We start from the raw sequence: 13,452 nt of genomic DNA on the forward strand, positions 1-13,452 counted from the left end.
ATGTGGCTGGAATTTGATTGTTTTCCATAACATGGAAAGGGAGGGGACTGATCAGAGGGCTGTGATACTGCATAGTAACCACTTGGGGCAGCAAGTGTGTGGGACAGCTATCCTGTGTGTGTGACCAGGAAGTGAATGGCCAGATGAGGATGAGGCTTGCCATCTTGCCAGCCACTAGCCCAGGTAAGTGACTCCGTATCTCAAATCCCTCTCCCCTCCGGCCCTCAGCCCCAGTGCCAGACCAGGGGTGGGAAGTCCCACTGACTCCATTACCATGCCCCAGGAACTTCAGCCTGCCATCCAGCACCACCAGGCTGCTCAGCACAGCTGTGGGAGCCAGCCTGGAGTGCCCCTCTCTTCACCCTTGAGTCATGCGCAGGCAGCGCCAGCAGGGACAGGTCTGTGAGGCCCCCCCTTGGCCCAAGGAGTTCTGGTGCAAGGCTTGACCACAATTCCCAGCCCCCTACCAACTCTGGGCTGGCTCCCCATCCCTGGACTGGGCCCAGGGAGCACCAGTGGGAGTGCTGTCCCGCTCACATACTCCCGGGCCAGTCCCGGGCAACACCAATAATTCTTCTAGTTTTTATATATGCAAAGCTTTTAATGCCACGTGACATACAGACATTATATTGAACACAAACATATGGCTCATTTTAAAAAAAAAAACACAAAAAACAAAATGAAACCCAACCTGATCCTATTCAGCATCTATTGCATTTTTGATCAACTTATGTACAATTTTTAGTTTTGTTTTCAAAAAGACAAAGCTTTATTGGGAACTATTTATTACCTTGCGAGTCATGCCTCCACTCTTACAACAAGGTGAGGCTTGACGTCTTCCTCTGTGGAGCTTGGTGTCTGTGATATTCATAGGGCTTTGTGAAGACCCACAGTGACATTTCTCCACATGTTTATAACTTGAATGTTCTTTGTGGTCTTAGTGGTACTAATTCTGATCTTATACCCATTTTATAACAGTATGAATCCATGGACTCCAGGGCCAGGTCTGCATTAGACCAGGCAGGTCAGCTTAAAGTACAACACTCTAGCTTCATAAAATGCGTAGCTGGAGTCGGCTTACCTTAAGCCGAGCCTTGGCAGAGTCCACACTGTGGAGGCTGACAGGAGCAAACATTCCCACTGGCTTCCTTTCTCCTCGCAAAAGAAGGAGTACTGGATGCTGGTGGGAGCTGCCCTCAGTGTTTAATTTAGGGGGTCTATACTAGACCCCCTAAATTGAACACTAGAAGATCAACCTCTGGAGTATCGATCTTCCGGTAAGTATAGATGTGCCCTTAAGACCTGATATACACAGTTTATGATGTATGAGATCAGAATCAAACCCAATAATCCTTTGACCATGAATGAACTATTCATGCTTCTGTATCACACGAATTATTATACTTCCTTTCAAGATGATAGTTTCCAGAGAAAGACAAAGAGGACAATACAACAGACTAAGTATGGCTTGCCTGATTTTTGAGTTATTGTGCCTCAGATATACACCCAGGCTGTGTCTACACTGGCGCAATCTTGCGCCAAAGCAGCCGCTCTTGCGCAAAAACTTGCTGCCTGTCTACACTGGCCGTGTGTTCTTGTGCAAGTAAACTGACATTCTACTGTATGAAATCAAGGCTTCTTACGCAAGAACTATGATGCTCCCGCTCAGGAATAAGCTCTTTTGCGCAACTGTTCTTGCGCAAGAGGCCAGTGTAGACAAGTAACATGAATTTCTTGCGCAAGAAGCCGCTATGGTTAAAATGGCCATCAGAGCTTTCTTGCACAAGAGTGTGTCTGCACAGGCACGGATGCTCTTGCGCAAAAGGACATCTCTTGCTCAAAAGCACATGCCAGTGTAGACGCTCTCTCACACAACTACTTTAATGCAAGAACTCTTGTACTAAAGAGTTTTTGTGCAAGATCATGCCAGCGTAGACGTAGCCTCACAGTCTTTTCTTCCCTGCTTTTTCTCAATTAGTGAGGCTACGTCTAGACTGGCCCCTAATTCCAGAAAAGTCATGCAAAGAAGGTAAGTCAGAATAGGGAAATCCGCGGTATCCCCCCGCGGGATTTAAATAAACATGTCCGCCGCTTTTTTTCCGGCTTGGGGAAAAGCCGGAAAAAAGCGTCTAGACTGGCGCGATCCTCCGGAATAAAGCCCTTTTCTGGAGGATCTCTTATTCCTACTTTCAAGAATAAGAGATCCTCCAGAAAAGGGCTTTATTCCGGAGGATCGCGCCAGTCTAGACGCTTTTTTCCGGCTTTTCCCCAAGCCGGAAAAAAAGCGGCGGACATGTTTATTTAAATCCCGCGGGGGATACCGCGGATTTCCCTATTCTGACTTACCTGCTTTGCATGACTTTTCTGGAATTAGGGGCCAGTCTAGACGTAGCCTTGAGTGTATATTGTCAAACTGCATTTTTAATGAAGTTTATCAGAGAAAAATTAAATGCTTAGCAAACAGGACTGAGGAATACAAAACAAAATAGAAGAGCAGCCCAATAATGATCAGTACAATAAGGATGCAGCAGTTATGCTTTTGTTCACAGATGAAAGATAGTAGAGTTGTTCACATTTCTCTTTTTTTCAAAAAAGCAGAGGTTATATCCTTTCAATGATAATTTCGTCTTCCACCAGCTTCACTGGCTGTTTTGTTCTTCTTCGCTTGATTTTGATTAAGCCTCTTTGTCCTTGTTTTTTATTGAAATCTAATGGCAAACAAATTCATTTTACACACTGTATCAATAAGACATCCGTTTCATAGAAAAACAAAGAAGGGCCACATTCTGTACTCCCATATTAGAGTTACGACAGATTTACACTGCTGTCACTTAAAGCAAAATGGGTGCAACCAGCTGGACTCACAGGCCTGATTCAGCTCTTAACTACACACTGATGTAACTCCACTGACTCTGAAAAGGAATTACCTCTCATTTACTATAAGAGGACTTCATCTGAAGCTCACTCTAGTCAATGGCAAGAGACTCATTGCCTGTAATGGGAGCTGGATCAGAGCAGTGACAGCAGAATGAGTCTAATGACTCCAATCCTTTGAAAAAAACAACCACCTGCAATATTCTGCAGTAAGATAGGTTCTCAATGGCACTATTCTGCCATAAGATCCACACATGAAACTTCTAATGATGTCAATGGGTGAAATTCATCCCTGTACAGCAGGGCTGGGCAAAATATTTCCTGGGGGACAGATTCAGTCTGCCAAGCCACTGGATCTGGCCTGTGGACTACCCTTCCAGGACCCTCAGGCATGTAGCTGTGTGGTTTAAAGCTCAGTCCCTGCATTTCTCTGCTTTGTAGGGAGGGGGAAGCTTCCTGAAATCTCCCCACTCCCAGCCCAATCCTCAGCTCCTAGTGGCCAGAAACAACTGTCCAATAGGAGTGGACCCCAGCCAATCTCTCAGCTCTTATTGGCTGAAAACAACCAGCCAATTAAAGCTGAGAGATTAGCCTGGAGGATGGGAGCAGTGCAAGTCTCTTCCCCCTCCCAGAGCTGAGAGCCACGTGTGGTCTGAAGCTTGCAGTTTTAAGTGATTTGGGGTTGCAGCAGGCAGGGAGCCCAGCCTTCTTTGGGGGCACTGTAGGGCTGCTGGCTTAGGTAAGCGCCTCCCAGCCAGTGCTTGCCTCTGGCACCCCTGCTGCTCCCTCATCCCAACTCCCTCCCGCTAGTGACCATCCAAACCCTCTGCACCTCCTGCCCCAGGTCACAACTCCCTCCCAGATCCTGTATTCCCTTCTACACCTCTCCCCCAAGCCAGAATCCTCCCCTGCACCCATACTCCCTCCTAGACCCTGAACCCCATTCCCCTGCCCCATGTCGCTACCCACACCGTCTGTAGTCTACACCCCCTTTTCTCCTTCTCCCAGGTCACAGCTCCCTCCCTGACTTTCACCCCCTCCTAGTGCCCCTCTCCCAGGCCAGAATCCTCTCCTGCACCCACACCCACTCCCTGACCCTACACCTCTATTCCCTGACCCAGGTCACAACCCCCTCCTTTGCCCAAACTTCCTCTCATTCCTCACCCCAGTCCCTTACCCCGTGCACCCTTCTGTGCCCAACATACATCCTAGACCCTCCACAGAAAAGTGTGGCCCTTGATCACTTTCCAAAATCTTGGACTGCCCCCTGGCCAGAAATTATTGCCCACCCCTGCTGTACAGAGATCAACACAAGGCCCTGCACCACTTACGTTTCACCGATTCCCTATTTGGATGGCTTCATTGAGACTATAAAGCCATTCATGCAGGGAAGACAGAGAGGGTATGTCTACACTACCCTCCTAGTTCGAACTAGGAGGGTAATGTATGCATACCGCACTTGCTAATGAAGCCCGGGATTTGAACTTCCCGGGCTTCATTAGCATAAGCGGGGAGCCGCCATTTTTAAATCCCCGCTGCTTCGAACCCCATGTAGCGCGGCTACACGGGGCTCGAACTAGGTAGTTCGGACTAGGGTGCCTATTCCGAACTACCGGTACACCTCGTTTCACGAGGAGTAACGGTAGTTCGGAATAGGACCCTAGTCCGAACTACCTAGTTCGAGCCCCGTGTAGCCGCGCTACACGGGGTTCGAAGCAGCGGGGATTTAAAAATGGCGGCTCCCCGCTTATGCTAATGAAGCCCGGGAAATTCAAATCCTGGGCTTCATTAGCAAGTGCGGTATGCATACATTACCCGCTAGTTCGAACTAGCGGGGTAGTGTAGACATACCCAGATAGAATAAACTTGGATAAGAGCCTTGAGATTTCCTATTATAATTTCTTTCCTTCAGTGACAAATGAGCAAACCTAAAGCACGTTCACTTTACAAAATTGATCACTTGCTACATGGCGTAGCTGAGGCTTGTTGGCACAACATGGGAATTAAATATGTCTGCATTTTATAACTGACATATTTTCAAAGGCATTTAGATTCTTAAAGATGAGGAATCTAGAGGGATGTTCAGTAGTTACTTTTCAGTAGTGGACTTTTCAGAAGCACCTAAGTGCATTTTTAGGTGCCAAAACACCTTTGAAAATCTGGCCTAAAGACCCTAATTCAATGGTTCTCAAACTTTTTGGCCTGTAACACACCTGGCTCAATGCAAACCTTCCTGTGGAGCACCAGTTGCTAATGGAAACTCATGATTAATTACATAATTACATCTGAGCCATTTTGCTAGTGCTGCAGCTAGAGAGAATGGATAAATGTAACCAGCAAGAAAGGAAATATTAATTTAAATTATTAAGCAGATGAAGCGTTTTAACTTTCCCATGTTAGTTTATCAAACTTCATTTTAAATAAAGTAAAATATTAATTTATGTCCAACACAAAAGGTTTAAATGTTTTCTTTATTTATGACAGGGGTGGGAAACCTTTTTTGGGTCGGGAGCCAGTGACCCGCAGAAAAATAAGTTGGAGACCACACAAGTGAGAAGCAAAGATCCCCCTCCAAAAACTCCCAACCCTCACTGATGTTGTGCCCAACTGAGACACCTCACTCCTCTGGTGCTCCACCGCCTGGGGCAAGGGTGAGGCACAGGGAAGACTGAGGTTCAGGGCTTCCCATAGGTTGGATTTACTTGTCTGGGGTTCTGGGGTTAGTGGATTTTGTGAACCACCCCCCCCCCCAGGCTCTGGGGTGGGGCCAAAAATGACTCGTTCAGTGTGTGGAACAGAGCTGCCGGTGAACAGGATAGGGATGAGGATGCAGGAGCTGGGTGGGAGATGGGGTGCAAGAGGGGATGAGGGTGTTAGGTCTGGGTGGGAGGTAGGGTGCAGGAACAGGCTGGGCGTAGGGTGTTTGGTTGGGGGAGAGGACAAAGAGCAAGGGAAGGTGCAGTGTGTGGCTAAAGGGGAGGGTGCAGGAGACGGTTGGGAGTTGGGTGTCTGACTGGAGGAAGGGTGCAGGAATGGGCTGAGGGTGCAGGGTCTCAGTGGGGGGCAGTGCAGGAGCAGGCTGGTAGTGGGGTGTCTGGCCAAAGGGAAAGTGCAGGAGCAAGGTGGGGGTACGGGCTCTGCGCATGAGGAGATGGGGGGCACCTATTTGCTTTCATACCCCATGCCACTCCCAGGTACTGTGTCCCAGGCACGGCCTCCTTTTGCTCCTACTGTCTGCAACTTCAGCCAATGGGAGCAGTGGGGAAAGCCTCCTGGCATGGTGCGGATGCACTGCTCTTTCCCCAGCCAGGGGAGGGGGAATGGCAGTGGCAGCATGCGGAACCACTTCTAGCCCCGTTTCTTCCCCACGAGCTGGATCCAGGGGGAGGTTTGGGGCTTTCCCCGCTCCCTCCTGCAGAGGGATGCTCCAACCTTGCAGGGTGGGGGGTGGGCTGGAGTGCCAGCGCCTTGCTGTGGGGAGGAAGCGGGAGAGAGGATGAAAGTGGGTGGAGGGAAGAGGGGGAGGGAGGGAGCTTGAGCCACAGACTGCTGTTTGAGAACCACTGCCCTAATTCAATAAGGAGTTTTCATTATGAGAGTTTTCTTATTGACTTCAATGGAACAGAGCTACTTACAGAATCAAAGATAAGCACTTGGTTACGTACTTTACTAAAAGAAAGTCACATCTCTTCTCGATGCACACATGTAATTCCAAGTAACACTACAACATACTGTACTGGGGAGATAATCATTTGCTGGATTTAATGGATGAAGCAGCTGATTAAACATTTGTTGGACTACAGGCATATTTTGATTGATTATAAAACAGCTGATATGTAATGCTTTTCTAAAATCACAGCACTTTTTTTATTATCCTGTCATTGTTAAATTTCAGCAGATACATTTGCATGGCATTTTCAGGCTCTGGACAGAAGAAACTTACCCCCTTTGTGCTATGGATTTCCTACCTTTTTTACAGGTCTTCAAACATGATTTTTTGGAGGTGAAATTATTTTCATTCCCACCGCACCCACTGTAGCTAAATGGATGGCATTTTCTTGTTGAGTAATTATAGAAGAATCTTTTCTCATCCGCTTTGCAAAGACCCCGTTCTGCAGGTGTCATGCAGAGAGAAGGGATGTGTGGAGGTTCTAAGAACATCAAGAAAACATGGTTAGAGGCACCAGTGAGCATTTGTTGCTGTTTTCTTATTTCTTATAGTCAATGTCACAAATAGCAGAGGTTAAATATATACAAAGGTAAGGTTATAAGAGAATCAAACAAACAAGCAAACCCAAACAAAGAAAGTTAAGGCAATATTAGATAAGGGTTTTTATTCACACAAAGCCCAGGAGGTGCATAGTTATGTTTTACAGCAACTTTCTTTCTGCTCCTTGTATGCACAGTATACATTTGACTAGTATCTTTCATTACATGATCATACAACACAGTTGGGCAAATTCTGTCCTCACTTACGTTTGAAGGCAGGACTTGGCCCACAGCATATGCTGTAGTACAAATTGCTTCATATTTCCAGTTAGTATTATTGAAAGAGGTTCTATTTAACATTTCTGGGGAGACAATTTAACTGACACATCTTGTACAAAAAAAGAGGAGTAATTTAATCTTTAACTCTATTGAAATAGTACCTCCAAAATGTTACTAAACCTAATGAAGTGACCATTCCTTAGAGAAGCTGTACACTTTCCAGTCAATGAGGGCGCCAGGTGCTCAGGACCTTGCAGAATTGGGCTGTGGCTGTGTTGATGTGGAGGGCTAAACCTAACGTCAGAAAATGGCTCAGTAAAGAAAATTCCACACATGAGCAGACAGTGTGACTAGCAGTCTAACAAAGGAGTTGAGGAAGAGTAGGCACATCAATCAACAAAGAAGCTTCTGGAATCTGGTGTTAGTATTGTGCAGATACATTTTTAAGGTTCCAAAGCAGGTTGTTGTCCTGTTATTGCTCTTCTTCTTTCTGTGTTTCTGTAAGTGAAAATATGAGGGCTGAAACTCTGAAGGATAGACTACTGTTTTATATCCAATTGATCAATGACAATGTTTAAGATGAATATTAGAAAAGTACCAGCAATAAGTTACTGAGAATCTGTACCGAACTCTGTCTGGCCACCCCCTCCCCATATTCAATACTGTTCAAACTTGGAGAGAATAGCTCTGCTGTGACAGGGATATCCTCTGTAAACTTCATTGGTTTAACCAGAGCTGTGATTTTAAACTTGTTTAGTTACAGGAGTGCAAACTCCTGTGTGAACACCTTATCTCAGATTCAACTAGGTTTATTTCAGTTTATTTTACAGTTAATCTGGAACAAGTTTAAATTAATCTTGAACAAGCCACTGAAAGCAAAATACGAGAGTGCCTACTTGGGGCCAACCATTGTTTTAAAATCACATATGTTTAAAAATAAACGGGTGCAACTTTCTTATTTAGACCAGGTCTAACTGAGCAAGTTTTTAACAGGAGTGAATTTTATCCTGACCTCAACTGTAACACACATATTGCTTCAGGAAGCAGTAAAGACCAGCATATTCCTATGCTAGCCTGGGAATTTCTGTACCTGGAAACAACCCAAAAGAAAGGCATATCAGTACAATGGGCAGATGATATTGGGGTGTTACATTATTTCATAGGGTTTAAGTTTGGAATATAAATTACTCACCTGCTTTGTTCATCTTCCAGAAAGACTCCTTGCCATGGGGAGCTGCCACTCTGAGAACCAATGTGCCCTGGGAGTTAGTGCAAGGGGAGTGTCCCACTGGAAATATACCATAATCATGCATAGCGGTGCCCCAATAAGATGGGTTTATCACAAGGATTGGGAGACAACTAACACTCTGTAAAGCCCATGCTTCTTTTCCATAATGGACTCTTCCTCTGGAAATCTCCAACTGCCATCTCATGGAGGTTCCTATGTAAATTTTTTGCCCCTCATGAAGTATTTGCAGCTGAGTGAGGGCTGTCTAATCTCGGCATATGTAACCCACTCTTTAAAGTGACATCTGAATATTAGGCAGGATCCTTTCTGTTTTTAGAAAATTATACAGCACATGGTCCCCGGAATTCTGTGAATAAAAGATTTGTAGTAACCCAAGCACCATTTATCTGGATAGTCACAATCTCCAGGATGCCTGCATGCCTGCTGCATCTTGGGCAGCTTCACAGAAGCAGCCAGCTGCTGAAAATCTGTACTCTTCGTCTATGTACAACGGCAACTCTTCGGGAAGGCAGTAATTAAGGGAAAGTGTAAAGTCAAAAGACGTAAGTGCTATTGCGGTTTTCTTGTTCCACGATCGTAAAGATGATTCGTGGTTTTTTATTTTAATATACTGACCCCTGGGAGAGTCCCCACACTAAGGTGAGGCTGAAGCATTTTTAAAACAAGTATTAGACATACGTAATCCACCTTTTCACTCTGTATGTGCATCTTCCCCACTCCACCTTTACTCCCTAACTAGGCTTGGTCTGGTTGAACAGGCAATAGGCATCATTTGTATTAAGAATATCAGTGAAGCCCAGGCTTCGGCATGATGGGTACAGACTGGGCCAGGATCTCGGGTACTTACTTGGGCCACAAGCCTGCAATAAAGTCCATGCTGATGTTGGAAGGCTGGCTGGCTAGCGTGCTTGTGAGTATACATACTGCAAACACACCTCTGACTGCTTTAGTTGGTTGTGATACATTTAATTATTGTATGCATGGAACTGCAACATTATTCTGTTGGCACTTACGAGTTTAATTAAAAGTCCACTGAAGTGAAGGCATTCTTTCTATTGTGTTTTGTGTACAGGTAGTGGGTGGTGTCAGCAGCATGTGATATGTGGGGCATCAGTCTAGGTGGTCTCTTCTGGCCTTGGACCCTATGACTCTCCAAACTTTTGGCTTTACCATCTGTATTCTCATTCTCCTGTTCATCCAAACCCCTTATTTTATGCAGCTTTTTGATTTCCATTGAGAATTTCAGAAACTTGGACTTCCTATGTTTATTATTTGCCAGATAAAATGTGCAGAAGCTCAGTACCACGTGGCCATGAATAGGCAATGAAAGAATCCATTGTGTTGTTTTACATATAAGGAACAGCGTGAAGGCTTCTGAGCAGAGAGGACTGAAAGCGTTCCAGTGCAACAGCTTCCCATCAGAAACTGCAGACACAATGTCATAAAATGTTCCATGAGAACATGCCAGTACCACTGAGCCTTTTGACAAAAGCCAGACCTTGGCATCTGGGTTACCCAGCTCCCTGACAACTTGGCAGTCTGCCTGCTGGACCCCTGGATAGCTCAGGCATTCAGCTGCCTGATAGAAAGCCAGAAGCTAGAGTGCTCCTCCTGGAAATTTTGGAAATTTGCTGAAAATTAGGAAAGAAAAGAGAATCAGCGATAAACAGTGACTCGGTCCCATACTTGAAGGCTGGACACAGGCTATTTGGTCTGCTGTGCAAAAAGCAGCCAACTCACTCATTCTGCCTCCATCCACGGATAGGCTCCAAGAGCCAAGTGTGACATTATGCATGTTTGCTGTGTTGTCTTTCATATATCTAATTTTTTAAGAGATCTCACTGAACCGTTCCCTGAAGCCTACTTTTTTGCAATACTGAAACTTGAGTCTGAGCTTTCCAGTTGGCGAGGAAAAGAAAACAGAATAATCTTCACTAAATTGCAGAGCAGTTACAAAGATAACAGATGATCAAATCTTACCTCCAACAGACCAGATCTGGGAGCATAACCTGGTAGAAATGCCAATTTACCCCTGTAGAGGGTACGGCCATGTTTGGAGAGAATCTTTTAGTAACAAGAATAGAAATTGACAACCTATATATGTCCATACTGATTGTGCTGAAAATTGAATTTCATTCCTGTACCATGTTTACATGGCAGGGTGAAGCATGGAGAATATTGCTGGTCAACTACCCTGCTATCCACAGATAACTCTGTTCCATCAGAAAATGAAAAGTTTGATTTCTCGGTTCACTTTTTCTAGTTTTCCATCAGTGTAAAGAAGAGTTATTCCTATGATTTACACCTAGAGGGAGCATCAGACTAGAACAATCTTTTTCTCTCAGCAGGATGACTGTAGGTGAACAACACTGTAAGAAGTTTCAAATTTGCACTTAGGGAAGAAAGGTAGTTCCATCTAGAAATAGAAGAATACAGTTTTCAGCATAGCAATAGATGTATAATTTGTAGCTTGCTTTATTTATTTCTTTGTTTGTTTGCTATCCAGTTAGTAGCTTATTTATTTGGTACATCTGCAGTTTCTGCTCTACCACCAGCAACATACTTCTTTCTTTGAAACAGTGTAAATGTCAATGGCATATCAATACATTTCCTATCAGTGATTCCTTGGAGAGAATGATATTTTGGGTCCATAACATGCCCATTTATTTACAAATAGAAAATGCTTTAGAAAAAATTGTAACTGATTATGCCCTTTGATTCTCATATAATTGTTGTGTGTGAGATTTTCACACTCACATAATTAGTACATCTCTCTCAAGGAATTCACATGCTATTATGACTCTGTATTTATGCTTTCTAGTTAGGAAAAAAAGACTCATGTAAGATTTTTCAGCAAAAGCGTCTTCCAAAGTGTCCTGTCTACCAATAGTGTAACTATTTCAGCAATAGTAAGTTGCTATTTCAGCATCAAATGCTGCAAACTGATAACAAAAATAGCGTCACAAAAGCTTATCCTCAGTCCATCATCACAATGCGTGCAAGAAATGTAACACAACACAAGCATATGCATATCCAAACTTTATTAGCAAAATCTCACTAAGAAAAGAGTGCTGGAACATTTCCCATCCATTATACCACAGCCAATGTCAAACACTGAAGGATTAGTGAATGCATTAGCCATCACCCAATCTCAGGAAGAATATGTGAGTACAAGTGCAGAAGACCATCAGAAAGATTTGGTGAGAGTGATCTGTCTTTTCCCAGCTGTTGCGTGTTCCCGCTTGTACAACTGTGGATCACAAATTGACATGCCTCAACCACATTTACCTTTCAAAGCCTGGGCAAACTGTCAGTCTCTAATGCATAGTCCTAAACTGTAGAAACTGGTTCAGAGCTAATGTCAAAGTTGAAGGGCCTGAGGCTTATTTACATCGAGTTGACTCTACATCTCTCTGACAGCCTTGAAATGGATACAAATGTAATTTACACCCAGGTTACTTATGCCTCCTAACCAAAGGGGTGTAAAATGGTATTAGTGTACCTCAGAATCAGGTTCAAGAATCTTATTGGCTAAATTTTGAAATCGGTTATGCCCCCTCTTCAGCCATCCAGATGGTTCAAGGTTCTGTAATCCAGCTGAAAATCAACAGCACAGAACTCCTTTGGCATGGGGGTGGACGGGCTGGAAGAGGGGGAGCCAAGAAACTCTTGCTATGTGGGAAAAACTAAGGTAGGATAGCACACATTTACCCACTTCCTCCTGCTCTGTCACCACACAGTAACTGAATTTAATCTTTCCTATGGTAATTACATATGTCACATAATAATTATAGAAGAAAACTGTTCAGCCTCTGCCACACAAATAACATACCAATAATTCATGTTTTGCAGCCTAGTATTTCTTAATGTCTGTTTGTCTATTGATGATATTTACTTTTCCTCTCACTTTTAGAGTAATTGCCATCTCCAATTGTTTTACCCATGCAAATTCAAAAGGAAATTCTTACTAAAAAGCCTTGAAATCTCACTGGGATTTGCAACTGGAAAGCTATGGTTCCTCATGATGGGGAGTTCTTCATGATTGTCAAATTGCAGTGTATTTACTGAAAGGCAAATAGAGAAATAGTGTGTAAGGGGATATCTGGACAGCCTAGACCTTGAAACTAGCAAGTGACTAATACTGATTTGACTTATGCCAAGTGTGGGATTATTAATGATAAAAACAAATTTCCTTCAATACCCCCTCATATTTTTATCATGTGGTATTGGTACAAATGCTAGCCTGGGGCCACTTTGTTCGCTGAAAAGATCTGAACAGAAATTAATTATTGCTGTTGTTACATTGCCAACATTCTAGTTGCTGCCCATATAAAACACCTTCCTAATATGTATCCTTATAAACCATTCATATGACGTTATTTAGATTCAGTCCAGAAATGAAGCATTTTAAGACTTGTAGCACAGAAGAACCATGGGAGTTACACTGGCAGGGAATACTGGGAACGGATCTGGATACATACAAGTTTTATTTTGTCAATACTAAGAGATCTTAAAAAGGAACATTTTGGGGGGTTTCTCATACTGTTCAGGACTTGGGAAGAAGATTGAGAGGTGACCGAGCAGGAAGTGAGAGAACATCGAGGCCTAGCAGCAGGAGGAATTCTGGGGCACTAAAAAGTGGGAAGTAGATTGGAAGGATAACTTGGAGTCAGTTACTCCCATTGACCATTTTGTAATCTAGAGCCCCAGGTCCAATATTCAAAGAGCTGAGAGGGGATCAGTCCTCCTATACCTCTAAGATACAACTGTTTTGTTTTTACATTCCAACCTGTGAATATTTTTGAGAGCTTGAATTTTTTTCTGTTTTCAAATCAGGATGA

The 13,452-nt window shown here is 44.0% G+C and overlaps 1 protein-coding gene across 3 annotated transcripts in view; it reads right to left on the reverse strand.

Moving 5' to 3' along the window:
- Positions 1–2,340: 2,340 nt before the first annotated feature.
- The window catches only part of TFPI (tissue factor pathway inhibitor), a 59,670-nt gene continuing 48,558 nt past the window's right edge, over positions 2,341–13,452 (reverse strand). The window contains exons 6-8 of one of the 3 annotated variants that reach the window (XM_089779792.1): positions 12,580–12,675; positions 6,843–7,025; positions 2,341–2,708 (exon numbers count right to left, since the gene is read on the reverse strand). In XM_089779792.1, the coding sequence (XP_089635918.1) occupies positions 2,602–2,708; positions 6,843–7,025; positions 12,580–12,675 (386 nt within the window). In that variant the 3' untranslated portion in view covers positions 2,341–2,601. Of the gene's footprint in view, positions 2,709–6,842; positions 7,026–11,637; positions 11,862–12,579; positions 12,676–13,452 lie in introns of those variants that run through there. The other 2 variants (XM_006114816.5, XM_089779791.1) reach the window with 2 other exon arrangements.

Source organism: Pelodiscus sinensis, chromosome 7, assembly GCF_052426305.1.
Source record: "Pelodiscus sinensis isolate ZL-2025 chromosome 7, ASM5242630v1, whole genome shotgun sequence".
Lineage (NCBI taxonomy): Eukaryota > Metazoa > Chordata > Testudines > Trionychidae > Pelodiscus > Pelodiscus sinensis.